The 27,692-nt window shown below is 39.6% G+C and overlaps 2 protein-coding genes across 2 annotated transcripts; both read right to left on the bottom strand.

Moving 5' to 3' along the window:
• Positions 1-5,661: 5,661 nt before the first annotated feature.
• On the bottom strand, positions 5,662-8,753 carry LOC124291777 (alanine racemase 1-like). The gene is made up of 5 exons (XM_046728849.1): positions 8,627-8,753; positions 8,183-8,341; positions 7,269-7,378; positions 6,098-6,111; positions 5,662-5,884 (listed from the first exon to the last, which is right to left on the bottom strand). The coding sequence occupies exons 1-5, from the start codon at positions 8,751-8,753 to the stop codon at positions 5,662-5,664; spliced, it is 633 nt and encodes a 210-aa protein (XP_046584805.1).
• Positions 8,754-22,593: 13,840 nt separating this feature from the next.
• LOC124291776 (alanine racemase-like) lies at positions 22,594-23,865 on the bottom strand. Its single transcript, XM_046728848.1, has 3 exons — positions 23,696-23,865; positions 23,341-23,438; positions 22,594-22,856 (listed from the first exon to the last, which is right to left on the bottom strand). Exons 1-3 carry the CDS (start codon positions 23,863-23,865, stop codon positions 22,594-22,596), a joined length of 531 nt encoding a protein of 176 aa, XP_046584804.1.
• Between the last annotated feature and the right edge of the window lie 3,827 nt (positions 23,866-27,692).

Below are 27,692 nucleotides of genomic sequence, written 5' to 3'. Positions count from 1 at the left end.
CCTGAAGTTATTTTATATATTATTATATTTACATATCATTATCCTACAAAACATAAGATAAACAAGAAATAAAAATCTCCTTACCTTCTGCAGTATCTGTGGTGTTGTGATCGTTGCCTACTCATTCTCTGTTCACAATATATAATCTGCAATCCGGTTATCGGAAACCGGAATCAATGTCTGGAGTTGGAATGTCAATCCGTTTATTTAGTATTAAAGAGGCAACAGGCCTATAGTACATTCACAATATGCATATGTTAGAACATAGGCAATCATTAACGATGGGTACTACATAAAACTCTTAAGACATGACAGTCTTCCTATAGTATAAAACATTCAATATAAATGCTGATACATTTCGTAGAATTAGAGAATTATGCGAACTAAGTAGATCAATAAATTTGTGAGTGTTTGGGTGTCTATTATAATAATTAGACAGATATTTTTCTCTTATTGCTGAATAAAATAGACATATAAGAAGTAAATGATATTCGTCTTCTATGCTATTCATGCTTACAATATCTGCTTTCTCTAGAGATATTTGTGTACCTTTCGGTTCCCACAAAGAGATCATGGGATGAACATCTTAGCCTTGCAATTGCTATCCTAAATTTCTTCACATTTAAAACCTTGAGATAAGTTTCAGTTTCAATAGTGGATTTTAGCTGTTTGTAATAGAAACATTTACTCGACAGACTCAGGGTGTGATGTCAATCTTGCAGAAATATGTCTTTTTATCTCTGTGTAAAAGTCATTATGAAATTTGAAGTACAGTTAACATGCTGATCATACCAAATGTAGTTAAATCCCGTATTAAAAAGAATTTCCTTCACGTGTGTGGCCCAATTTCGTTTACCATTTTCACCATATACTAACATCATTTCGTAGCACTTTCGTGGGTATCTGTAAGGGGGCATATGGATAGGTCGTAACCAATATTTAATGACTTTTATATAAGCATATATATATATATATATATATATATATATATATATAGAATAACGTCCAGTTTCCCCGTACACCATAACACTGGGAGCATTTGTTATAATTCCTATATATTTTTACACGCAAATAAGTGTACTTTTTGATTGCATAATAAGCTTTTAAGTCCCCATACCTCTGACCCATAAGTAGTATTGGACTTATTTTTTAGTTAAAAATGTTTAAAGTACAGAAAGGTTCTTGCCAATTCCTATCAGTATTTTCTTAGCCTGGTTTGACACCTCCTTAGTATGTAAGTTCCAAGTGAGGCGATCTGTAAAATAGACACCTAAATATTTATAGAAAGACATAGTTTCTAACATCTGCCCGTTATATAACCACTTTTCATTTTTCGCTAATTTACCTCCAGTTTTAAAAGCAATCACTCTAGTTTTGTCCATATTTACACTCAATTTTGCATCTTCAAAGAATTTTCAAGTTCCCAAATTTGCTGCTGGAGATTGTGGTGGGAACATTGTAACATCATCTGCAAAAAGTAGCAAGAAAGGCTCAATGGCATCGGGGTGTAGTTGTAGTCCATAGCTGCAGTTTTCATGAATTTGGCTGGCTAATTCATTAATAAAGAAAGAAAAGAATAAGGGCTCAGAATACATCATTGTCTAACTCCCATATTTATTTTAAACATATCTTAAAGTTCACTGTTATTTCTTACACAGGCCTATACATTACCCTATATGCTTGTTAAAGAGGGTGTTCATTTTGGGGTGATTACGTGAGATTGCAGAAGTGTCTATAGTTTCTATCTATCGTGTCAAAAGCTTTAGAAATCAATAAAAGGGCAAAGAATTGACATCCTTTGTTCCACAAGTATCTTTGTATAAGGGATTGTAGGATAAAGATATTGTCAACTGTTTTGTAACCCTCGCGAAATCAGCAGCGAGCTTCGTTTATCTTATTCGTACTATCGGCCAAGAACTTTAGTCTCTTATTTATAAAGTGAATATCTTACTGAATAAGCTTAGTAACGTTATGCCTCTGTAATTTGTTCGTATTATTGCTACCATCATGTTTATGGATCGGAACAATAATCCCTACAGTCCAAGATTCCTGAAAGCACCCTGTGTGTAAAATCTGGTTAAAAAGTAAAACAAGGTATGGTGTAACAATATATAAAAACTCCAGGAGGTATTTTGTAATATCCTGGTGATTTGCCAGTTTTGAGGTTATCTATACTTTTGGGTACTTCTTCATGGCTTATAGGACAATGTAGTATAATTAGAGTGAGTTAAAGTGTGTGCTTTTAGAAACCGCTATCGGTGCGACATTTCTTTTATGGTTCAGTATATATCATATGTAACTTCGTCTACAGGAGGTGGTGTTACACTACTCAGGTTACCTTGCTTATCAATCTGTATGTCGGTAGAAAATAGGTTGCTGAAGTGTAACAGCCACTCATGTATGTTGATACTGTTAGCAGGGTGGCATTTACCATTCAGATTTCTTAGTAGGGATCAGAATTCCTTTTGATGTTTTACAATATTTTCTAATGTTCGTCTCTGTTTTTGCAGATACGTTTGTCGTTACATACATACAACTTTGTACCTATGTCTAGCGAGATTATATGCATGTAGGGATTCTCTGTCATTTGACTTTCTGAATTTATTTAAACACCTGAATCTACTGCGTTTCAGTTCATCACATTCTCTATCAAACCATTTCTCATCATAAGGTCTCATCGTTGTTATGTGTATTTCTAATATATCTTTTCATACACACGTCGCGAGTGATAGTGCTTCTACTTAGTAATCAATGCTCGTGTTGATATTTCCAAACATTTCTTCAACTGACTTACTAAGTAGGTCTTGTATCTTATCAGTTAATAATTTTTCCTAAAGCTTGCCCCCAGTTTCATATCCCAGACAATTTTTTCCGCTATGACATGTATGTTCACGCTTGTACTATCATTGTTCTGATACACACAGGTAGTACTGAAGTCAGATATCAGCGGGAGATGTGAGGTCTCAGCACGGGATGGGATTGTGCAATCGTTTACTTTTCCAAATAAGTTTCTTGGTACTATTTATTTTATTATAGGATATTTATATAGCGCACATATCCACGCACTAGTGCATGCTCAAGGCGCTGGTATTTTATCCCTCGATCATTGGATGTCAATATCAACTGCACATCGTATTAGCAATCTCAACTCCTGGGGAGTATACAACTCTTGCTGCCACTAGGCGCACCGAGTTATTGTGGCGTTCTCATCTAACGAGGTACCCATTCACAGCTGGGTGGACTGGTCAACATAGTCACAGTACTTTGTCCAACTTCACTGCACGTTGTCTGCAATGTAGTCTACAATACTGCATCCAAGTGCACTTATGGAAGTGTAATCACCGCGTTTTGAATCAAGGCACATCTTCCGTTCACAATGTGAATGTTGAGAGTTAAACACATGTCTAACAGAGATCTACCCAAAATTATTTACACCTTTGTCCACCGAATACCGTGTCATATTGAAATAATCTAAAATAAAATCATATGCACAATGGTAACGACCCTCTGTGTATTAAACCCTAAGTGCCTTCAATGAAGTCAGGGTTTGTACTATGCGGGCAATAAAATCACCTCCACACATAATGTGTAAACTGAGGTGCGAGGATATGATGTCTACTATAACCCGACGGTGACGTCACTCTATTGTTCTTAGGTGACACTTTTTCTCGTAATATCCCTCAAATCTGATACAATCTCACTTCCTTGGGCAATTCTCTAAATAATGTCCCTCTGTCCCGGACAATTATCTTAATAACGTCCCTCTGCCCGGTGATTTTCTGAGGAATAGCCCTTGACTTTGATTTATTACTTTTTTTGAAGATTGATACGACTTTGTCTTGCCATCACTGAATGCGATCTTAAAATATGACATTATTGACAATTTCCAACATGTAGCGCCGACACCAGGTATTGAAATTATATCTAAAGTATATCTTCGGTCGGTTTATAAGTTGGATATAACGTGACCCGTGGGCATTATTGAAAAGTAAGCCCCCTTCCCTCTGGAAGCGGGCTTCCTTTTCAATAATGCCACAAGGTATGTTATATCCTACATTGGTCTTCTAGGAAGAGGCTGATCCCATTTCTATTTGTAATATTTGTTTGATCATACCACGATGACTTCTCTGGGTGCACACAGGAGTACATTATATCCTGATCCAATCCAAACAAAGATTTGTCAAATATTATAGATATTGCATTTGTGCCAGATGTAAACCATTTAATGAATTTGGCTACATGATTTATAATCCGAGTTATTATACCTCCAGGGAGCCTGCCGAGATGTGATATTCGCAGGTTTAATATGCAAATAGACTTAAACCAGGAAATATATGCGTGAGGCCAACCTGTCATAGCCAAGATTCTGTTAAACCTATAATATCAAACCTATAATATCAAGTTCTCCAGTCTATAATTAACACTAAAACTACCTTTTTCCTCTTCCACAAGCCCGTTCCTCTTATATAATATTCACCTATCTGGTTTGTATCTCCTATGAAGCGCGCCAATCGTTAGCAATTCAGACATCTTGCTATTTTATCACCGATCCTAGTTTGACAGACATCCACTTGTCCTCCCAATGGCACATCTTTACAATGATGTTTGATAGATTTGGTAGCGAAATCTTGTGGGCTATTTCTATATCACGAGGGAAGGTATTTCTCGTGTGGCTCTGGCTTTGTTTAGGATTTTCAAGGCCTTGGTTTTGCATTGTGTATAAGTTTCTTTCTCGTCCTCGGCTACATTATATAATATTAAATTATTTCTCCGATTACGACGTTCCTGGTCTTCTAATCGTGCTTCTGGAACCTTTCCATATGCTCAGCTTTGGCCTGTTCATCCGCTGGTATTCTATTCCTGTTTTGCTACTTCACCTCCGAGATCTTGGATTTCTGCTTTGGTAGATTTTACGCCCTCTTTTATCGAGCTTATGTCTTTAGTAACTCTAACTTCTGTTTGCTTTATTTGGGCTATAAGTGCATCTTTCATTGTATCTAGTTGGGATGATTCAGGTCGAGGTTCGACTCAACACCACCCGCTAGTATAAACAAGGATGGGCAGACAAGCAGTAACTGAGCCAGTATCCCATTTTCGACAGGTAAACAATGTTCCATATTGCTGAATACTGACATAAACCTCATCTCCCTGACACATGGAAGCTGGCGTAATCCACGTTGGTACTGTTCCTTCAAGACGTACCTGATCATGCAGTGGTTAGGAGTAGAAGCAGAGACCCGCACATCGTATACCCGCAATATCATATTGATAGTCGAACATATGTGTATAAGTGAGATGAAGTCAGAGTGTGACACCCATACTTAGACAAACCCTGTGTCCACCATTAGTACCACCTGGTGTCTTTTCTTACTCTTGAAACAATATGTTTCGAAAAGTCCACAAAGTTTGTTCACGATAATGGACATAGCTCTTCGTTGCAAATCCATACCATGACCAATGGCTTGTAACGAAGGATATAATCCGCCACAATCCAGAATCAATGACCGTTTGTGACTGAGACACGACAGCATGTAGAATGTAAGGAAAGCTAACTCTGTCAACATACCCTTGCCTCAACACCTGGAAGATGGTCAGACAACATTCCTCCACGATTAACAATCCACTATCATCTCTCGTCTGTTACCAAGGCTTTCGTGACAGCTACAACATGTCCGCCAGACAAAACACGCGAGGTAGTCTGGCAGCTAGACTTGTCGTCACCTCGTGAGGATTTTGCCGAGTAGCAGCCATCTTTGTCACGCTGTTGGGGGAGGTGAAGTCGTCAGTGATGATGTTGAACGTTGTGGACGAAGGCTTTGGTTCATCAAGCGGACTGTGATGGCGTCCATGGACACTCTCCCAACAAGCGGAAGTTGGGGACCATCTGAAATAATGAATGAATTATGTGTAACACTGCACTGAACCTAAATGTCAAAATAAGGTAAAGGCCAAAGGGCTGTGATAAGGATGCAACATCTTAGTAAACATGTGACGAAACAGAAACCTATGTGAGGGACATTCACTTTTCACTGAGGTAGTGTCATGTTAGGACACGGACGCTTGGGATTACTCTTGGATTCAACTGGATGCTGCCCACTCCTTACCCCGTTTCTAAAATAGCCAGAGACATCTATAATACTGACAAACGGCCTCACCTTCATCCAGAGACACCACACCTCTGTTCGACAAGTTACTTACTGTTCTACCTGCATAGCCCAGACTGAAGGTTGCAATGGTCTCTGTAGCCCGAGTCCCAAAAGCAGAAGGAACCATCTGTCATCCTCGGATTTGGTATGTTTTATATAAAAGCGACAAGACCCATTCACATCGACAAAGGATCCTCTGCCAAGCAATGTCGATAGTACGATTTCTACTATATCATGGAAAAGTGCGTCATTACACTGTGGATAGTTAGACCGTGTGTCTGGCAGAACTGCAAGGAGACAATTGTAATACCATCCAGAGATCGCTGCATGAAATCTCCAAAGGATGTTATCGATGAACCAACATACAATGTCAGATACATAGGTACATGTTTGCAAATTAACAATTGTGCTATTCAGTCAAGTTCATTAAGCGATAACTAAATCACAGACTCATCCTGTGCTCAACTCTTTTCCGATGCATTACGCACATTTGCACAACAGGCGTCTGTTGAACTATGAATATACTCATGGAAACGAGTAAGGGATAGCGTGAATGTACAAGTGTTCCTTTATCTATTTCCAGATTTTCACCCACAGTGCAATATAAAGCATGACAAGAAACCCGGAAAAGAGTATAGGAACACTGGCGCTTTCGTGTGTTACTTTATTCGTTTCCATGAGTATATTATCCAACACATGTGGTATGGAGTAACGTTCTATATAATGCAGCATATTATCCAAAACGGTACTCATGTTAATTTCGTAAATCCACAAGGACCTACTTGTATAAGGAAGGGGAAGTCGTGAGCCTGGCACCCGTTCCTGGACATCCCTGTGTCAATCTTCAGTACCACCTGGTGTCTCTCCCTCACCTAAAATTACTGACACCTTCGAAATCCACCAAACACACTGTGCACATACCTTGCTCTATGCAATGAAACCCCGTTAATCTGAACCCTGAATGTGATCACCACGAAAAATTTTGCACTTCGACGTAGAAATCTACAAGTGTTCTTTCGAAAAAGTTATTGGAAAACGCACTGGAATTTTAGTTACCCTCTCCTTTAAAGTGATGACATGGTTGTTACTGTTGACTTGGTTACAAGAGCTGTTGTAACTTACAGGGTCTTTTGTGGTGGCCTTACACCATTCCTTGAGGAATTTGAGTTCCGCCACCGTCGGTGTCAACGTATACTTCACTAATATCGGGATGTCCTCCTCGATGGCGTTACCTGTGATACAATAAACCTTCTGAGGACGTTGAAAAGAAACTATATCGAGTACCAGCACTGTAACAAATAGTTCGAATCCAAAACATCGCGAGTTCATTGTCCCATAATTGTTAGGCGTTTAAGGTCTAGCGCTTTCTATGTTTGGAGAGTTTAATGGTTTGAAGAATGGAGACACTTGGATGTCTAAATCAGTAATCAGATACCCTTTGAGTGAGATGTCTGTGTCCCAGAAATACTGTTACTTATACACAAACAACACATTATGAACACATCACTCTTGAAACGCACCTGAAACCTTTACCTGTGCTAACACATCACCTTGAAACGCACCTGAAACCTTTACCTGTGCTACGGACATTGCATGTGCCACAAATGTCATGTTTTCCGTCTCATACCATTGTCACTTTGCTATGGAAATTGTTGTTAAACAATGTCGTGATTGCACTGCATTGTTTCTGGCAAGATTCAGCAGATGCTGTTTATAACGACGATTTCTTTTCAGGAACGTATGTTTTACTATATATCTAATGTAAGCAGTTGTTTGGGATTACTTTATTGTTTGATGTGCATTGTTTGATCGCCAATAGGAGTTTTGAGTCAAAATGACATATACAACTTTATGGATGACAACTTCCTGTTTACTGCATAGAGCGACGTTTCGATGTAGATGCCTTACATCGTTATCAAGCTAGAGGTGACTACAACCAAACGTTTTATTCTAAACATGTTTACACTGCATGAAGAGGGTGAGATGGGTTAATAATCCCTTTAAAGAGTGTTTCAGTTACTTAAAGAGAAAAATACCTAAAATCAGTATGTGTCCCTGTATCCCTGCCTGCCTCAGCTGAGCGCCTTCCTCTGGGATGGCGACGGCGAAGTGCCCGACCCCCCGGGACTCCAGATACCTGGATATTTCCACGCTGCCATGACCGTAGGCGTTGGCTTTCACCACTGCTATGATGTCTGTTAGAAAGAAAGGCGTTGACTTAAAAGTAGATGACTTAAAGTATGTTAAATGAATATGATCAGCAAGTCTCTTTCACCTCGAAATCGATTAATAGAATAATGCATATCGACTTTAAGGGCGAACACAGCCTTTTGAGACAGGGGCACGGTTCATTTTCACTCGCGCACACGCGTGCATGCATGCACGCACGCACGCACGCACACACACACACACCCTGGATCCGCCTATGAACATGTCATGTTTGGACATCTACTACGTAGATTATAGTTAATGATCGTTACCTGTATGGGCCGAACATCGTTGCTTGAGAATGGAGATGTTGTTAAAGAGGACATCGAGCCTTATACGAAGGAAGGTGCTGCGTCCGGCCCGGGGGTACAACTCAGCGTCTGGGGGTGGAGGTTCCATCTCGCCGTTATGGTACATGGTCCTGCTAGAGTAAGCTTTAACATTCATTCACTTTCCATTACATATTGATACGTTTCCTTACACGTTACACCTACATCAAAGGCCTTTCACTATCGAGCCTGGACCAGGTAAACCAGCGTGCAATCAACCAGACCACCTGACCCGACCTTCCCAGCCGAACTGTGAACATCCGGGTTAAAATTGGTCTTCAGTAACCCATGCTTGTCGTAAGAGGCGACTAACGGGGTCGGGTGGTTAGACTCGCTGGCTTGGTGGACACATGTCATCGTATCCCAGTTGCTTAGATTGTCTGGTCCAGACATGATTATATACAGACCGCCTCCATATAGCTCGAATATTGCTGAGTGCGTAAAACTAAACTCATCTCACATCTACTCTTACCCGTAATGGATATCGCGTGTGTCACGAATAGATTGAATAGGTGTTGCGACTTGAATGAATCGGCTCGGCGGGACCATTATTCAATAAAGGTTTTTACCGAACTGTTTAAGTAAGACTGTGTAAGTAATACATGCCTAACCTGACCAAATCTCCCCTTGTTTTTTTGTGTGTAACTGCTGTATTTGTCCCTTTTCTGAAAATTCCGACTCCAGGACATATTACATATTCGTGAACTGTGATAAGTCATGTCTAACTTATACAGCAGCCTTTAGTCAACATATTATGAACTTGTACACACCCTGTATCCAATTTTCAATAGAAAGTTCTCTTTATTCAACATGCTCTGGCGAGGCGCGGGCTTTTTGAAAAAGCGCGGGCTTTCTGTCATCATCAAATCCTTCAATACCTCCCAGTACTCTTATTCTGACGATACTCAGCTTGTGAATACCTTTACACCAGATACAGCAGCAGCTACGTTCAAGAACATTGAAAACTGCACAACCCAGATAAAAACATGGATGACAAATAGAGTTTTAAAACTGAATGATGATAAAACTGAAGTATTACCTACTGGCAGATCACAACAATTGAAGATTATCACAAGTGATAGTTTAACAATAGGTTCCTCACAGGTTGCCTTTTCTCCTTTGGTGAAGGATCTTGGCGTATGGCTAGAGTCGGATCTCGCCATGGATGTACATATCGACAGACTTTGTAAAACCTGCTATTTTCATTTGCGCAGGATTGGGAACATCCGGAAGTACATCACAGAAGAAAGTGCGAAGATTCTAGTCAGATGTCTAATTTCCTCCAGATTAGATTAGTGCAACGGACTGCTTGCTGGTCTTAACAGGGCTCAGCATAAAAGACTGCAGAAAATACAGAATACGACCGCCCGCATTATTTCGTTACAGTCAAAATCATGTCGCATTACTCCAGTCCTCAAATCACTTCATTGGCTCCCAATTGAATCACGTATCAACTTTAAAGTTCTCTGCACTGTCTACAAATGCCTCCACCACCAAGCCCCATCCTACCTCACTGACCTGATCACTGTATACACACCAGCCAGAACTCTTCGATCCCAACTCCTACTTACTGGACCAACTTTCCGACTTTCCTCATTTGGTAAACGATCGTTCTTTCATGCAGCCCCAAGACTATGGGATTCATTGCCAGTCCACATCAAAGACTCTGATTCTCTGATTCTTCTCTGTATATAACTGACTCTCTCCCTCATCCCCTGCGCTTTGAGCATGCACTAGTGTGTGGATTATAGCGCATAACAAATGTCCATTATTATTATTATTATTATTATTTTAAATCTGGGTGCATTCACCGTTATGTACAATTCAGGGTGATATGACTACCTCGTAATTGCGCGCATCATATCAGCTATGCTTTGTTTTCGTTTCATGAAAGGTTTCATTCAAAGTAGCATGAGTGCATTAGATAAAACACGGGTTCATCCACCTTTCTAACCTGTGACATCATGCATTCATTTCCATATTCATCAGTTATCGTGCATACTAATCACGGATAAGCCGGACGCAGTACGTCAGACCCTTTCTGTAAGTTACTGAAGTCTGTTTATAAGGTCACGATGGACTCTCAAAGGGAGCGGTAATTGCGATCAGATGACAATACTAGTCAAACCTACCTCTCAATAGGACCATTCACAGTGTCTTGACACAATTATTCGTCGCTACATGTCCTCTGAAACAAACGCCCCCACGACACGGAATACACGTGATCTAGACATTTACCAGGTGCGGTTACCTTGGCGATATGCATATGATCATCGGTCAGTTCGTTCAGTATTAAATTTATAATAATGAATAATGATGAACACGGATCGCACTAACTTCATTATAACTTCACTTCACTTCACTCTCATGGGCATGACCTGTATTTATGAAATTTATACTTCAATTGATAAAACTTGGTGTTCATTGATGCATGTTAAAGCAGTAATATAATGACAATCTCTGGATTGTCAGATTGTTGCGACTCCAATATTTACACATCGCCAAATAGTGTGCGGCGTCACAAAGCAAACGGACATAGACGTGTACAACTCAGTACGAATAGGTGATTTTACAACCGCATCAAACATAGGTTGAAAGCATGTGAGGCTATTTTTGGGGTATATTCGTCTGAGTTTTTCTAAAGTACTCACGGAAATAGAAATAAAATGGCTTTGGTCGTGTATTTCGTAGTTTTGAACAGAACTAAAGTTTGATTGTTAAATATTTTATGACAATCGTTTTTCCCAACTTTTGTTTTGAACACTTTTGGTAAAATCATCCGAAATAGATGAGTTTAATACAAGAGAAGCTATAGTATGCAAATGAGATGTACTCTCCATAGGTTCGCGTACATAACATATTTTATGAATAAGGTCATATACCATTCATCCTTTATTTCTTTTATCCTAATTGATATACAAAATAATTAATTTAGGGATTGTCTCAGTACATTTTTTATGCCTGTACGCTTGTTGAAAGTCTACTATTTCTACGAGTTCATTCATAGCTTTGATTGCCAATTGCACAATCGCTATGGCGACGCAGGTGCAAATGCATTTTCCTGTCTAAACAGTTCTGCAGGTTGTTGTTACAACCCATTCTTGATTGTGACGTATGTTTCTAAATTGGTTGATAATATGCACATTAGTGTTATTTTTACCTGTAATGTATTTTGGATGATGATTAGAGGACCAAATAAAAAGGCCTAGTTGGGAAAAACAGTTACTTTAATATCTGTTGAAACTACCTATTTAAAAGAAGTAATAAACAAATTTGCTGATGCATTTAATGAATTCTTTTCTCAACAATCCCAAGTTGAGGAACCCGAGAAGGAAACTATCAGCTGACATGAACCTGTATATAAACTTAATGACTCTTGTCCGAAAGAGATGTCCGTGATATGTTATTAAATCTAGAAACTGCCAATGCTAAGGGTCTAGTTAATATTGGTAATAAGCTTCTAAAAAAATAGTTGTGTCTCTGTGCGCTCCCATTGCCAAGTTGTTTAGCTTATTACCACGTCTTTCCTGTTTTCCTTGTCAAAAGAAACAATCTGTTGTTGTTCGAATTCATAAAGAAGGTAGCGTTCATGATTGCAATAACAATAGACCAGTTGCCTTGACATGTTCTCTTTCTAAGGTATTTGAAAAAATGTGTATTTAAGCAACTTTTTCTTGTACAATGATATCATACCACCTCACAATCGGGATTCAAACCTGGAGATTCAACTGTTTATCAGTTAACTGAATTATGTCATGTGATCTCCAAAGCCTTGGATGATGGAACGGAAGTTCGCGCTGTATTCTGTGATATCAGTAATGCGTTTGATCGTGTTTTGACATGAAAGTTTACAAGTGAAATTAAAGTCAACCCGAACAAGTGGTAATATTTGGATTGGTTTGGGAGTTACCTTAGTAATGTCTATATGTCAAAATATAAACCTATTCTAACCGGAGTTCCTCAGGGCTCGGTTTTAGGACCCCTGTTATTCCTTGTTTATATTAATGATCTGACTCATGGGATAACGAGTACTGTTAAACGTTTAGGTGACGATACATCCTCATATCTATTTATTGAAGACCCTGAATCCACGACTGCGCGCTATACTGAATAGTGACTTAGAACGTATATCAGACGGGACAGGTAAATGGCAAGTTAAATTTAGTCCTACCAAAACGGAAGCCATGCTATTCTCGACTAAAATTAATTCTAGTCCTAAATTACCTCTTCGAAAGAAGTATGTTCTTATACCTGAAGTAAGTGATCACAAACACCTAGGACATGTTTTTCAGGAAGATGGAAAATCATATTGAATATCTTGTCCTTAAAGTGAGTCCATTGACAAATTATTTGCGCAGTCTAAAATACAGGTTAAATCGAAGAACGCTTGAAATTATGTACAAATCTTTTATCTTGCCCATATTTGACAACTGCGATAACATTTGGGATAATTGTCATAATGAACAAGTAAAAATATTAGAGAACTTACACTTAGATGCTCTTCGGACAATATGTACAGCAGTACGAGAAACCAGACATTAAAAACTTTACAGGGAAACGGGTTTTTGCTCACTGTCAGACAGACGGCATTACCATAAGTTATGTCTATTTTATGAAATGGTCAATGGACTGACTCCTAAATACCTATATTTATGGGTCCCACCTAATATCTCCAGCATAACAGGATATAACCTTCGTAACTATAACGACTTTCAGATCAATGCAGGGCACTTATCCCAGCATAATCGATCTTTTCTGCCATCTGTTGTTCAAGCTTGGAATGCACTCGATATTAATTTTAGAAATGTAGATTCCTTATCTAGGTTAAAGCAATTGATTTCCACCGAAATTAAGCTTTCCTCAAATTTTACATCTATTGCTTATGGCCAGCGCCAATCCCAAGTGATTCTACCTAGAATTAGGCTAGGTTGTAGTGATTTAAAATCACATATATTTGACAGATTTTTTATCGATGGTCATGTGGCCATAACAGTAAAGATGCTTTCCATTTCTTTCTGTCTTGTCCCTGCCATGCTCAGTTCAGAACTGATGCAGTTGTCGTTAACATGTGTGAACATTAATGGAAATAAAATATTGTTTAAATCAATAAACAAATAAATGCCCAAACCATTTTATTTCTATTTCAGTGAGTACATAGCACTGTTAATGCTCTAGGTGTGTATTGAAACAACCTTTATATGCTGTAGCACATTCTTTAATAGCTGGAAATATATAGGAGTCCTTGGATGTCATAAAAATTAAACAAATGATTTCAATGTAACTCAGCATGGGCGAAAATCATTTAAAGACGTTCCTCATATTCAATTGAACACATCTATAATTTTCATTCAATTATCTTTCCCGAATTTCTACAGAGCAACTGAGATTTAGAAACTTGAAATCCACACATGTATGGTGGTATTTGGCGAGGGATAGAAGAAGGGTATTTCCTTATGAGTGAATTTGCGTCCCTTGCCATAAGAATCTATTCCTGTGGCTAGACGAAAATACGTGGAGTGTAATTGTCCCCGATTCAACTTAAAACGCAGCTGGGATCCTATTCAAAAACTATTTTGTGATTGTCTGTAGTACTGCTGACTCAGCACACAGATGTTTTCTTTGTAATGTTTTTTGTCACAGTATTTTTCAAGTTCATGTCGCCTGTGGAGTTTTGTATTCTGGTTTATCTTTACTTAACTAACCAGTTTAACTTAATCTCCATTACATGCAATGGCGATTATTGTTTTCAATGAGTGTGAAATGTTCATCGTAGGCCCTAGGATACACAAGAAGGCATATATTCAGTACACGAAGGAAACATGCAATTCAAGAAAATAAATGTCAAAGCATAATTGTAGGCTATGACTTGCTCATTCATAAAAAATGAATGTTTGTTGAATCACGATGAACTGCAGCCATTTACGTTATGGTATCAGGCAGTGTGTCGTTTGGTACTTCATTATTGTTCACAGTATGTTATGGTATCAGGCAGTGTGTCGTTTGGTACTTCATTATTGTTCACAGTATGTTATGGTATCAGGCAGTGTGTTGTTTGGTACTTCATTATGGTTCACATTATGTTATGGTATCAGGCAGTGTGTCGTTTGGTACTTCATTATTGTTCACAGTATGTTATGGTATCAGGCAGTGTGTTGTTTGGTACTTCATTATTGTTCACAGTATGTTATGGTATCAGGCAGTGTGTTGTTTGGTACTTCTTTATTGTTCACAGTATGTTATGGTATCAGGCAGTGTGTTGTTTGGTACTTCATTATTGTTCACAGTATGTTATGGTATCAGGCAGTGTGTTGTTTGGTACTTCATTATTGTTCACAGTATGTTATGGTATCTGGCAGTGTGTTGTTTGGTACTTCATTATTGTTCACAGTATGTTAGGACCTGAACGCTATCATTCTCACAGCTGATCATTAGTGATATAGTATCACCACTGTCTTTATACTGGAAACCGGCCCTTCCTCTCCCTGGAAGACGTCTCTTTGGTAACTAACTTATGATAAGTGTGTCATCCCTAAACGCGTTTATTTGAAAATCTCTGGACAAATATGTGATTGATCGCTTAAAGACTTCAGATTAAAGATTGTGGACAGGCCTATATAGGCGAAACATCAAGACCCCTCAAAACCCGACTCAAAGAGCATCAGACCTCAATATCAAAACTTAACTCCAAATCAGCCCTGTCAGATCACATCCAAGACAATCCCGATCACAGTAGTCAGTGAGTCAGAGCCCAAACCACAACAACCATCCTCAAAGACTTTTAACTCAGGAAACTCCAAGAAGTTATCTACATCAAAAGACTCCAGCCATCAATCAACCGTCACCAAGGTTATTATATACCTCCTGCATACTACCAACTCATCAAAGATCCTCCTCATCAATAACCCCCTCCCCCCTTTATGTACTCTATCCCTTTGTGTATACTGTAGGCGTCACTTGTTAACGCTTTTATCAAAGCCCTTGTGTTGTTATTGTGTCTGGTCTCCTAATTCCCTATTGTACTGCACAAACATCTCCTCTAACTTGTATATATATTAGTGGTGTTCCGATTAATTGAAATAATCGAAGATTGGTCGTAGTGACCAAACGACCAAGCAATCGATCACATTTACTCATAATCGAACACAAACGATTTTGGAACTACTGTTTAAGTCTTTGAAACACTTGACGATGGAACATATCTTCGAAGTTGTCAGGGCCTGAAAACTTGTTTAATTCTTAGAAAACTCACTTCACTAACTTTAAAGTCATGACTAAATATTTCTTGAAGACTCCAGGAATTTCATGTTCATGATATATTAGTCATCACTTTAAGAAGCGAGTTGCATCATGTTATACTTATCTGCATTAACAACCTGCATAGGAAAATCTGAAAAATGACGCTAACCAATTTTTTTTCGATGATTGTTCGTTGGTAATGAAGTTTTCATCAATTGGGAGATTTCAGCCAATTCCCAACACTAATATATATGCTTCTCTATCCTCATGCTGTCCATCACTTATTTGATAACGGTGTTATTTACACCGAACCGTCGCTCTCACAGCAATAAAGAAGCTGTTCATCCATACATTGTTATCCATCCCCTTTCATACGCTAAAAATCATCATCTAAACGCACCGCCCTTGTGAAGACAATGTCCCTGAACTTCACGTGCCTATTGCGTAACAATTTTTCCTGCGAATCTTTGAATTAGACATCCAAGTTGACATCTTCGAAAGTAAACGTGCAATAAAATTTACCCAGATGCGTTTTTGCTTTGCGCATTCGTTCCATACACACAAACCAGCATTATAACGGCGAAAATATAACAATCAAACACTAAGTTTGAACAAATATTTGATGTTTTATATATCAATGTTCTATTTGGGAGAGAATATTGGCAATGTGACGTAGAATATTGACTAACTGACTCACTGTTGACACCTGTGTAGGCGTGACTTGTAGTTGGAAACAAAGAAACAACCGCAGCTTTGATTCATTTTCACTGATTGGCTGATTGTAAGTTAGCTACATAAAATCGAGGGTACTTTTTGTATTATAATTCATTGATAGTTAAAAGGCTCGCCACAATAGTCTCGGTTAGAAAAAATATACACAAAGACACTTGATTTAATCCACAAAGGGGCATTGCATGGGACAACATGTTCGTAACTGCTACGCCAAATCTGGAAATACCGTCATCACGTCCAAAACAAAACCTTTTGAAATCCCGACCCAGGTCCCGTATGCTCACAACCCAATCGAACAACCCACGAACTTGAGTCGCAGGACGCTTGCCAACATCCTAAGTCATGATAATTACAGACGTGTTACCCCAACCCAAACCTGAGAGAATGTGAGCCATACTAAATGAGGGAATAAATCGTATATATCTGTCTGAATCGTCTGAGGACATTTATTACAATTTGCCGGAGCTCCCGATCAACAACAAGCATACTTTCTGAAAGTAATGTGTGATAAGACACCAAACCAATACTCTTGGTGTACGTGTTTCTTGCATTGAGCAAAGACATTTGATAGGCTCGTACATCAGATTCAGAACAAAGCATGTGTTCATTAAGTTTCAGTACCTTAAATCACCATTACTCCCTCTCCTGGCGTACCACCTGCGTAACGAGAGATTAACTCAGCACTGGGGTTTACTATAAGGTTACACTGTTTTGTTTTAAACATATTTTATTCACTGAGAAAAGGATTAGGAACAAGTTCTCCAACTTAGAATACCCTCACCTTAAGGAGAGGGTACACAGACACTGTCAATGATATCAAGTATGTTGGTTCAAGCGTCTAAAACTACGGAGATATATGACAGACTAGCATCCCAAAGGCCATTTGTTTGGAATATGTGTAAATAGTCTTGTCATTTAAATCACTTCCAAACCTATTGAAACAGTTGAGACAACTACAACTTATCCAATACTGATACAGAATTACTTCTTAAATCCATTTATCATTTCATAATTAACTCCAACGTTTTGTTAATAACATATAGAATACAATAAGTACTAACTCGTTATGTTCGTTTTGAAAATTGCCTCATTGAATTTTATATCCTTTTTGCAATCTCTTAATTTTGTTTAATTCGTTTAAGTTGTTTTCTCTCGGGAGAGGCAATAATATAGGCCTTGTTCGGCCTTATTGCCAATCTTTTTGTTCGTTCTGTATTGTTTTTCTAATGCATTGTCTTTATTTTGAGTAAATACTGTTAAAACAAAACAGTTGAGGCATGTTCTTTTCTATGGCTAATTTCGGATATGTATGAAACTACACACATAAAATACATTCATTCCGTTATGAATTCATTGAAATATACTTCATATTATGACCACAGCTTACAAATATTTGAATACATGGAAATGTCCTATTCTATGCCATGATATTGAGCGCCATGTAATATTCTATCTCATTTTGACGATACTTAAATTACTCTGGCAATGCCAGGTGTTTGTGAAACCCGTTATATTACACATAATCACTATAGGATATATTACGCTATGTAGATATAGAGTATAAGTGAAGAAGGAAACAGAACATTATGAACGTAGTTCTTACTCTTGCTTCACATTTCTATTGGGTATTTTTATACATGTCCAACTCTTGCTGATCATGAAAAGCTGACTTTTGGCCCACTCTTTTCATTAGTTCATACCCGTATGTGTGTACTCGTACGTACTTCAATCAGTGGAATTAAGCTGTGACCTAATCATGTCAGTTTCGTGAACAGTGAATGTTTGGAGAGTATCAATTTAGATATATTAGTTGAAACTTAGGAAGTTACTTTTTAATTCACTGATTTTATGGGGGTGGCGGATGTCGAGGATTGAATTATTGGTATATTGATGGAAAAATGCTCATCAAGGTTGATGGATCAGGCTTTCGGTTCTACACAAAGGATATAAAGGTGTTGGAGGGTGTATAGACACCTTAAGCGGTTTTAGTCACATCAAATACTTTAGCCCATTTCTGATGTCCCCCGCCGTGATATTGCTGGAATATTTCTAAAAGAGGCGTAAAACTAAATTCACTCACTCACTCAGTCAAATACTTGTATAATTGTTTAATATCAAATACATATATCACAACCTCTCTCTAAGCCTTTGCTTACTTACAACTGATATAAGGGGCGGTGGGGTAGCCTAGTGATTATAGCGCTAGCTCGTCACGCTGAAGGTCCGGGTTCGATTTCCCACATGGGTACAAAGTGTGAAACCCATTTATTGCTGGAATATTGCTAAAAGCGACGTAAATCTGAACTCATTCACTCCGTTCTCTTGTCGTGAGCGGTTTGACAAGATACAGCATATTCTATAGAAACAGGGCCATATATTGCCATTACACGAGACAATAGGTTGATCTTAGCGTGATACCTACAATTTACCGTTAGCTATTCATTTGGCGAAATCGCCTTTACATAAACATGAACCCGTGACTACATCATATAATGTTAGGTATCTTTACGACCGCATTGAATGTTTAGCGAGCCTAACATCACACCTTTGCTTGTCTTGTAGAAGATCACATGTTCTGCTATCCAAATGACATTTAGATAAGTACATGTCCAGAGGACGTCAAATGAATCTCAAAATGTAAAGCCTTACAGTTTCTTTTAACAGACATCAAAGCAGTGGTGAAAGCAAACGCCTACGGCCATGGCAGTGTGGAGATATCCAGGTATCTGGAGCGATGTAAAACCATACTCACTCACTCACTACAACCTGATATCAATTTAATGCAGTGCGCCGATAACGTTAGGGTTTACAAATACTCAGTCTACACGGGAATCTTGAAATGTCTGCGGAAAGGCGGATCTCCATGCCAATTACCTCATTACGCCACTAACGTGGATGCTGCTTGCAAACGAGCCTTCGATGTTGATATAATGCAGTCACATTACCAAACCAAATAAATGCAAATTTCTTCATTATGGAACGTACATAATGATCTATCCATGAACGTCCCTTGCTAGGAGCACAACTATATTCTTCACAGAGGCCCATTTTCTCAAAATAAACATGAAAAAGGAATAGCGTTGTTAGATCCTTCTAAGTCTTGGCACTGGGACAATAATGACATGTGCCCAGGGATAGTTCCAGGACGACAACAAATACAGTAGATAGCGGATAATCAAAACGAACAGACTCGGAAATACACCTGAGTGATTGAGCGAGTGAGTTTAGTTTTACGCCGCGTTTAGCAATAATCCAGCAATATCACGGTTTGGCTTCACACATTGCACCCACGTAGGGAATCGAACCCGGGTCTTCAGCGTGACCAGCGGACGCTTTGCCCACAAGGCTACCCCCATCGAGCCCATTTGCTTGAACTTCTCATAACGTAGATCTGCTATGGGAGTTCATGGTATGAAAATAGGTCATTCATTCAAACAGTCCAATACGGCAGCACATGTCACGCACGTTTGGACAGTTTCCACTAATACATCACTTTTTAATGATCATTATATTTCTGTCCTACAATTAACATGACTATAAATGATACCGTATACAATAAAGATATGTCAGGATTACGTCCCCATTTTAGTCTCGATTTGAATTTAAAATTCTTATTAGTATTCACAGAACCTTTAATATATAAGTATGTTATTTAATTATTTACAAACATTCTAAAATAGTTACAGAATACATAGCATATAATAAATAAACAACACTGGTCGGCCTACTGTCAAATGCTGTTGTGGTGTTTCAGCCAGATCTGTTCAATTATGGTAGGTCCACTGTCGCTAGCCGGTTCCCTGTTTTGGAATATTCCTTGATCCGGTTAATAGAAACCCCAAATTGGAATCAGTTTGAAATCTCACGTTTTCCAAGATATTTGCTGTCGAAATGACTGTAATCGATGCTTTCTGAAAAGCCAGTTCTGTTGAGGACTCGATACAACATGTTAGATTTAACAAACATAAGCCAGTATTGCCTCTGTAGAAGTCGTTACCTTGGAAACGTGCTATACCAATGAACAATGAACAGGTATATATTGTACATGTGAAGACCCGTGACGATCCGGGTTAGAATTGGTCTTTAGCAACGCATGCTCGCAGTGAAAGGCGACTTACGGGGTCGGATGGTCAGACTCGCCGACTTGGTTAACTCATGTCATCGTATCCCAGTTGTGTAGATCGGTGATCATGGAGTTGATCACTGGATTGTCTGGTCCAGACTCGATCATATACAGACCGCCTCCATATAGCTGGAATATTGCTGTGTGGCGCTAAGCAACCAACCAACATTTGAGGTTCCTTGTCTTTCATGCAAACACTTTTTTCTTACACATATAACACATGACAACAGCTTGCGAAACGATATTTTTAATTAAATGTATTTCCATTTATTATAAATTATACATTTATTTATGCACACTACAATGTGTTAGATCATCATCACAATATTCCACACCACCATTATCTTTGTTATCTGTTACACAAAAGTACAACGTATGTGGTGCGTAAATTTAAAAAGAAAAATCCCTTGGTCACATATGTTGAAGTCATCGTGTGTTTGGATTACGTAAATATTTCACTCATTTTAGTGATTCATTTACTACACAGACAGTCACGTTGAATTTGATTACTTAGCAATTTGGTGTGATGGCATTGATTCGTTCTGCCATAGAGCGATCTGAATGGTCAGACTGAAGATGAACACTAATCTTACGAGCGTGTTTAGTTATTTCGGCTATGAGTTTCAAAACTAAAGGCAAAGTACTGATGAAGTGAGGTGTAGGCACCATAAGGTCCATATTGCAAAACTAACTGTAATTTCATTTCGCTTTTTTTCAGGAAGGGAATCGAATTTGGAGAGCAACACTCACTGGACAGTAGCATTTCATAGCCATGGATAGGTAAATGGAGAGGCTGTTGAGGTGTTATTTGTCTGGAAACGTTTCAGAATACAGTTTCAATCTATCAGGGAAATCTTTTTAACTATGTTTGTGAACGCGTGAACGCATCATCGTTTTTGAAATATAACTTGCCGTCATGTTCAACTCACGTCGAAGTATACTATCCCAAAGGCTCTGGTGCTGGGTTAATATTTAGTGGTTAAGTTCACTGAACGATACCGGCAGCTTCACATGGAACTATTTTTACATTTTCTGATTGAATAGTGCTACGTGAATGATAGTAAATATCCTGTATTTGTGACCTAGTCATCTGAATAATGACCTCTCATTTGTATTGTAAGGTGCTTGATTTTTCTAAATAGATACAATTTAGAAATATATTATTTTAGCATAAGTATAAAAAATATAGCGAAATAAACTATTTTAATATACCTCTGCCCTGAGAAGCTTTTGTCCTCTACATAATGAACAGTAATAATAATGTGAAGGATACTGAATAACCGAGGTAGAAACAATTACCATAAATGGGTGTTTGAAAACACTGTAACAAAGTGCCTTGCAAACACATTAGCTACAAAAATATTATGACTAACTTAACTCAAGTGATAAATGGAAGATGTTTAGCCATGATGGGTAATTGTGGCCATCCTTTTGTTGACTTTTAGGTACATGTGAATCCGGGCAACATGAACACAGTTTCCATGAACAAGCCAATGCTGTCCGTAGAAAGTATTAATGTCTAACTGGATCATGTTAACAACTCAGTATTTCAATTGCGAAACAATAACGCTTTCATTATGGCAAAGTCCAAAGCTTGTTCCCAATAATGGACATATCTATGCACTGTAACCACATGAACAATGTTTTTGACAAAGGGTATACCCCATCCAGGACCAACGATCTTCTGTGAGAGAGACACGACAGTATGTGGAATGTAAGAAAAGAGGGACAACTCGAGACTTAACTCTCTACAAGACACCCTTGCCGCAACACCTGGAAGATGGTCAGACAACATTCCTCCACGATCAACAATCCACTATCATCTCTCGTCTGTCACCAAGGATTTCGTGATAGCTACAGCATGTTCACCAGCCACAAACACGCGAGGTAGTCTGGCAGCTAGACTTGTCGTCACCTCGTAAGGGATTGTGCCGAGAGAAGCAGCCATCTTTGTCACGCTGTTGGGGGAGGTGAAGTCGTCAGTGATAATGTTGAACGTTGTGGACGAAGGCTTTGGTTTATCCAAGCGGACTGTGATGGCGTCCATGGACACTCTCCCAACAACCTGAAGTTGGAGACCATCTGAAATAATGAATGAATTATGGGTAACACGGCACTGAACCTAAATGTCAAAATGAGGTCAAGGCCAATGGGCTGTGATAAGGATGCAACATCTTAGTAAACATGTGGTGAAACGAAACCTATGTGAGGGACATTCATCATTCTATCAGCAACTGGACACAGGAGACCATCTGTAATAATGAATTATTTTCGGGTGATACCACTTTGAACCACACTGAAACTAAAAATCAAGGCAACATTAATTAAAGCATTTTCCTCATAAGGATGCAACTCTGAACACCTTTCTAAAGTCAGTGGTTAACCATTCACCCAACATTTGATGAAACATACTTTATGTGGGGGGCATTCATCCTTTACTTGAGGTACTTCTCAAACAGTGCATGAACCATGGGAGGTAAAAACATATTCTTGGAATCTGATGCAGCACTTTTGTTTCTCGGTTAGTTAGAAGGACACCAATTGAACAACTGAAGAACGGCCTCACCTTCATCCAGAGACACCACACCTCTGTTCGACAATAGCCTGTTGTACCCATCTGCATAGCCCAGACTGAAAGTTGCAATAGTCTCTGTACCCCGAGTCCTGGAAGCAGGAAGAACCATCTGTCATCATCTGAGTCGATGTGTATTAATAAGATTTAATAGACATCACTTCATAATACCTAATCCTCACTGTTTCATTATACAGTCTCCCCTGAACTGCCTTTGTTTCGAAAGACACGTTGATTCAAGAACAATCAGCATCCCCACCGGGACGATTGCACGTAATTGGCCAACTTATCTATCCTGAAGTATGGTGGAGCATGACCTGTCATTACCACTATGTCTTGTTCTGCTTACATGTAGGTGTTGTCATATCCCACGACCCTGCCCTGGGGCAGTTGTTTGATGAGGGTGGGGCGAGCTCGCCACGAGAGAACGGGTCTCAGCACGAGGGACTCCACCAACTCTGCAGTCTCTGTGCTGGGATCTGCAAATTTGAGGACGAAACTGGGTGAATTTATTTGCATTGTTCTTAATACCAACACCAAATAACCTTATCAAGCAGTTTAACGTTTATCTCTCACCTTCTCTCCTAGTGCAATCTGAAAGCACAATCTACCAGTGTGGGGATTCGGACCACGTTCGTCGTGCGAACGATCACTTTCACTACCTCACCGCCCTTATACATGTCATATGATACGAATAAATCATTGCCACTCTCCTTTAAAGTCAACACACGACTTTAGGTAAATTAACTTCCTCCAGCCCTCCCCCTCGTCCACCCGGCAACAAACACTCGTATGTGGAGGTATACGATGGTGTGACTATAGTTGGTATAATAATGGCATGAAATACTAAGCCAGATTTGAAAGACGATTGAGCCCTGTGCCCGGTCCTGACCTGGAGGAAGCCCGTACATGCAGATCCCGGGTCTGATGAAGTCCAGCTGTGTCCCCAACCCTCTGAGGATGGCGGCGGAGTTGGCGACATGCACCTTCACGCCACTTGCTCTGCGAACAATACAGTGAGGTATACATGGGCGGTTCTAATACACGGTGTGTTAGTAAACCTCCAGATAATGTTTCACAGTGGCCACGTTAAATAGCGTATACCAGTGCGGTTCTAATACACGGTGTGTTAGTAAACCTCCAGGTAATGTTTCACAGTGGCCACGTTTAATAGCGTATACCTGGGCGGTTCTAATACACGGTTTGTTAGTAAACCTCCAGGTAATGTTTCACAGTGGCCACGTTAAATAGCGTATACCAGGGCGGTTCTAATACACGGCGTGTTAGTAAACCTCCAGGTAATGTTTCACAGTCTCCAAATTAAATAGCGTTTACCAGGACGGTTCTAATACACGGTGTGTTAGTAAACCTCCAGGTAATGTTTCACAGTGGCCACGTTTAATAACGTATACCTGGGTGGTTCCAATACACGGTTTGTTAGTAAACCTCCAGGTAATGTTTCACAGTGGCCACGTTAAATAGCGTATACCTGGGCGGTTCTAATACACGGTGTGTTAGTAAACATCAAGGTAATGTTTCACAGTGGCCACGTTAAATAGCGTATACCTGGGTGGATCTAATACACGGTGTGTTAGTAAACCTCCAGGTAATGTTTATGGGTGGCCACGTTAAATAGCGTATGCCAGGGCGCTTCTAATACACGGCATGTTAGTAACCTCCAGATAATGTTTCACAGTGGTCATGTTTAATAACGTATGCCAGGGTGCTTCTAATACACGGCATGTTAGTAAACGTCCAGATAATGTTTCACAGTGGCCACATTCAATAGCGTTTACCAGGACGGTTCTAATACACGGTGTGTTAGTAAACCTCCAGGTAATGTTTCACAGTGGCCACATGAAATAGCGTATACCTGGGCGGTTCTAATACACGGTGTGTAAGTAAACGTCCAGGTAATGTTTCACAGAGGCCACATTCAATAGTGTATACCAGGGCGGTTCTAATACACGGTGTGTTAGTAAACCTCCAGGTAATGTTTCACAGTGGCCACATTCAATAGCGTTTACCAGGACGGTTCTAATACACGGTGTGTTAGTAAACCTCCAGGTAATGTTTCAGAGTGGCCACGTTAAATAGCGTATGTCAGGGCGCTTCTGATACACGGTATGTTAGTAAACGTCCAGGTAATGTTTCACAGTGGCCACGTTAAATAGTGTATGCCTGGGTGGTCCTAATACACGGTGTGTTAGTAAACGTCCAGGTAATGTTTCACTGTGGCCACATTAAATAGTGTATACCAGGGCGGTTCTAATACACGGTATGTTAGTAAACGTCCAGGTAATGTTTCACAGTGGCCACGTTCAATAGCGTATACCTGGGCGCTTCTTATACACGGTATGTTAGTAAACGTCCAGGTAATGTTTCACAGTGGCCACATTAAATAGCGTATACCTGGGCGGTTCTAATACACGGTATGTTAGTAAATCTCTAGGTAATTTTTCACAGTGGCCACGTTTAATAACGTATACCTGGGCGTTCTAATACACGGTGTGTTAGTAAACGTCCAGGTAATGTTCCACTGTGGACACGTTTAATCACGTATACCTGGGCGGTTCTAATACACGGTATGTTAGTAAACGTCCAGGTAATCTTTTACAGTGGCCTCGTTAAATAGCGTATGCCAGTGCGCTTCTGATACACGGTATGTTAGTAAACGTCCAGGTTATGTTTCACAGTGGCCACGTTAAATAGTGTATGCCTGGGTGGTTCTAATACACGGTGTGTTAGTAAACGTCCAGGTAATGTTTCACAGTGGCCACGTTCAATAGCGTATACCTGGGCAGTTCTAATACACGGTATGTTAGTAAACGTCAAGGTAATGTTTCACAGTGGCCACATTAAATAGCGCATACCTGGGCGGTTCTAATACACGGTATGTTAGTAAACCTCTAGGTAATTTTTCACAGTGGCCACGTTTAATAACGTATACCTGGGCGGTTCTAATACACGGTGTGTTAGTAAACCTCCAGATAATGTTTCACAGTGGCCTCGTTAAATAGCGTATACCAGGGCGGTTCTAATACACGGTGTGTTAGTAAACCTCAAGGTAATGTTTATGGGTGGCCAAGTTAAATAGCGTATACCTGGGCGGTTCTAAGACACGGCATGTTAGTAAACCTCCAGATAATGTTTCAGAGTGGCCATGTTTAATAACGTATGCCAGGGCGCTTCTAATACACGGCATGTTAGTAAACCTCCAGATAATGTTTCACAGTGGCCTCGTTAAATAACGTATACCAGGGCGGTTCTAATACACGGTGTGTTAGTAAACGTCCAGGTTATGTTTATGGGTGGCCACGTTAAATAGCGCATACCTGGGCGGTTCTAATACACGGTATGTTAGTAAACGTCCAGGTAATGTTTCACAGTGGCTATGTTTAATAACGTATACCTGGGCGGCTCTAATACACGGTATGTTAGTAAACGTCCAGGTAATGTTTCACAGTGGCCACGTTTAATAACGCGTTATACCTGGGCGGCTCTAATACACGGTATGTTAGTAAACGTCCAGGTAATGTTTCACAGTGGCCACATTCAATAGCGTATACCAGGGCGGTTCTAATACACGGTATGTTAGTAAACGTCCAGGTAATGTTCACAGTGGCCATGTTTAATGAGCGTATCCCTGGGCGGTTCTAAGACACGGCATGTTAGTAAACCTCCAGATAATGTTTCACAGTGGCCTCGTTAAATAACGTATACCTGGGCGGTTCTAATACACGGTGTGTTAGTAATCCTCCATATAATGTTTCACAGTGGCAACATTAAATAGCGTTTACCTGGGCGGTTCTAATACACGGTGTGTTAGTAAACCTCCAGATAATGTTTCACAGTGGCAACATTAAATAGCGTATACCAGGGCAGTTCTAATACACGGCATGTTAGTAAACCTCTAGGTAATGTTTCACAGTGGCCATGTTTAATAACGTATTCCTGGGCGGTTCTAAGACACAGAATGTTAGTAAAGCTCCAGATAATGTTTCACAGTGGCCTCGTTAAAGAACGTATGCCCGGGCGGCTCTGAGACACAGCATGTTAGTAAACGTCCAGATAATGTTTCACAGTGGCCTCGTTAAATAACGTATACCAGGGCGGTTCTAATACACGGTGTGTTAGTAAACCTCCAGGTAATGTTTCACAGTGTCCTCGTTAAATAACGTATACCAGGAGGGTTCTAATACACGGTGTGTTAGTAAACCTCCAGGTAATGTTTCACAGTGGCCACATTCAATAGCGTATACCAGGGCGGTTCTAATACACGGTATGTTAGTAAACGTCCAGGTAATGTTTCACAGTGGCGACATGAAATAGCGTATACCAGTGCG

The sequence above is a fragment of the Haliotis rubra genome, unplaced genomic scaffold, assembly GCF_003918875.1.
Source record: "Haliotis rubra isolate DU_JTF1 unplaced genomic scaffold, ASM391887v1 Scf5, whole genome shotgun sequence".
Classification (NCBI taxonomy): Eukaryota; Metazoa; Mollusca; class Gastropoda; order Lepetellida; family Haliotidae; genus Haliotis; species Haliotis rubra.
This window is presented reverse-complemented; position numbering and strand designations above follow the sequence as displayed.

Coding starts and splice junctions, on each gene's coding strand:
- LOC124291776 (XM_046728848.1), bottom strand. CDS start 23,865: ATGCAAATAAATTCACCCAGTTTCGTCCTCAAATTTGCAGATCCCAGC. Junction 23,439..23,695: donor GGATATGACAACACCTACAT/GTAAGCAGAACA, acceptor TCCTGCTTCCAG/GACTCGGGGTACAGAGACTA. Junction 22,857..23,340: donor TGTGGTGTCTCTGGATGAAG/GTGAGGCCGTTC, acceptor TCATTATTTCAG/ATGGTCTCCAACTTCAGGTT.
- LOC124291777 (XM_046728849.1), bottom strand. CDS start 8,753: ATGGAACCTCCACCCCCAGACGCTGAGTTGTACCCCCGGGCCGGACGC. Junction 8,342..8,626: donor ACGATGTTCGGCCCATACAG/GTAACGATCATT, acceptor TCTTTCTAACAG/ACATCATAGCAGTGGTGAAA. Junction 7,379..8,182: donor GGGACACATACTGATTTTAG/GTATTTTTCTCT, acceptor ATTGTATCACAG/GTAACGCCATCGAGGAGGAC.